General features: G+C 58.1%; 1 protein-coding gene across 1 annotated transcript in view; it reads right to left on the minus strand.

Annotated features, from left to right (window-relative positions):
* Positions 1-1,796: 1,796 nt before the first annotated feature.
* MISP (mitotic spindle positioning) overlaps positions 1,797-2,117 on the minus strand; it is a 5,034-nt gene continuing 4,713 nt past the window's right edge. The window contains exon 4 of the mRNA XM_008592803.1: positions 1,797-1,886. Coding sequence (XP_008591025.1) covers positions 1,797-1,886 — 90 coding nt within the window. The remainder of the gene's footprint in view (positions 1,887-2,117) is intronic.

Genomic DNA, 2,117 nt, shown 5'->3' on the forward strand with positions numbered 1-2,117 from the left:
GGTAGGATTAAGGACCGTGAGATGTGCCTTCCCTCTGTGTAGGGTCTCCTTGAGGGCGCGTGCCTTCACCTGCACTCCGCCCCAGCCCGCCCTGGGTCCCCACAGCCCTGTCCCTGTCCCGGATGTTGTGGGCCCCATCTGCCCGCTGGGCCTGGCGTGAGAAGCCTTATAGACGGATTCTTTTTTTTTTTTTTTTTAAAGATGACTGGTAAGGGGATCTTAACCCTTGACTTGGTGTTGTCAGCACCACGCTCAGCCAGTGAGCAAACCGGCCATCCCTATATGGGATCCGAACCCGTGGCCTTGGTGTTATCAGCACCGCACTCTCCCGAGTGAGCCACGGGCAGGCCCTAGACGGATTCTTAAAACAGCCCTGCCGCGGTTTCCCTGCAACGGTGGCGGTGGCGGAGGCGAAGGAGGCGTGGCAGGAGCCGGGCCCTGCGGGGCTTAATTAACACCAGCTGTTCCCAGCAGGGGTGGGGTGCCTGGAGGCGAGGACAGCTTGGAAGGGACATGCCCCAGCCATCGGGTGTGGAACGTGTCATCAATGTCCCCCATGTGCTGAGAGCTTCATGGTAAACGAGCTCCTCTGACTGCCCAGGAGCCTGGTTCTGTTATCGTCCCTGTGTGTAGAGGGGAAACCAAGGCACGGGGTGGTCAGAGTACCCTTCAAGACCACACAGCGGTTGGCAGAGGAGCCGGGATCTGGGTCCTGCACCCACCCCCCTGGCCAGCAGGATCGGCCTGCCCAGATATGAGCCTGGTTTTCAAGCGGAGCCCAGTTCATGACCCCTCCAACCTCTGCGAAGACCGGGCAGGTCAGGGGCTCAGCAAATGCTTCGTGAGCCTTCCCAGTGCCACTGCTGACGGTGGGACGGGGGTGACAGAGAGCAGGGTGGGGACAGTCACTGAAGGCGGCCACTCATGCTCAGTTCTGTGGGTCACTCAACATGCACCCGCTGAGAACCTACGGCACGCCTGGGAGTGTCCAGCCTGAACCCGATGCCCGTCGTGGGTCTCAGAGCCAGCAGGACTTCACCAAGAAAAATGACAAGACGGGGCTGTGCAAAGGCGCTTCGTCCCCACCAGGCAGGGGCCGGGTAGGCAGCTCACTCCAGGTTTATTCCATGATGGACATAGACATGCAGTTTGGGGGTGGGGAAGGAAGACCCCTGTTAGCCCCCAAATGGAGCCCTTTTATCTGTCAGGTGAGGGGGTCTGTCCCTATGGGACCCCACTAGCGTCAGAGCTCTGAGCCCAGCTGGTGTTGCTGGGTGCACTCCAGGGAGGGGTTTGGGGACTGTACAGAGGCCCCCACTCCCAGGGGATCGGGGGTCCTCCGTCAGACCAGAAGGTCCCCCAGGGTTGGAATGGGCAAGTCTCCCCCCTCAGACCTGCAGCTCCTCAAGGTGTCCAGATCTCTGCTTGACTAGCCACTGTGCCCTCAGACTGGCAGGAACAAACTACATACGAAGGTGGAGGACCCAGTCTCCCTCCTTCTTGGACCCCAGAGCATTTGGCAAAGTCTCAGAAGCAGAAGGAGTTGGCAGAGGTCCCGCTTCATCTCTAGCTTTAGACCCCCAAAGCAGAAACACTCCTCCAGGAAGACAAAAATGGAAAGAAAGCCCTTCCGTCCTAAACGCATCCTCAGAGGGACTGTCGGCCTACGATTTGTGGGTCTCGGATCGTGGATTTAAATGGGGACCTATTTCTTATGGTGGGGGACTTGGTGACCATCTTGGCAGTTCCCATGAGGGTCAGGGCAGGGCAGGGGGTGGGCGCCTTCATCCCCAGGCTCAGTTCTCGTCCTCACTGGTATAGATGCCGGATTCCCAGCGTTCTGCCATGGCGTTCTTGTGGCGAGTCACCCTTGTGGCTTCTAGGATCTGCACAAAAGAAGGCATGGAGACCCCATCAGGGTCCTAATTCCCACTCCCCCAGACATCTCCCCCGATGGCCAATTCATAGGCCTGGAACAAGGGTAAAATAGGACCATCCCCTCCTCTGTTTCAGACCCTCTACTCCTAGTAATATGACCAAGGAACATGCTAACTCATGCTGAGCTTCATGGCACAGAAAATTCCTGGGTCTGGCATTTCGGATTAATCTCAAGGAGA

This window comes from Galeopterus variegatus, unplaced genomic scaffold (genome assembly GCF_000696425.1).
Source record: "Galeopterus variegatus unplaced genomic scaffold, G_variegatus-3.0.2 Scaffold8338, whole genome shotgun sequence".
In the NCBI taxonomy this organism is placed as follows: Eukaryota; Metazoa; Chordata; class Mammalia; order Dermoptera; family Cynocephalidae; genus Galeopterus; species Galeopterus variegatus.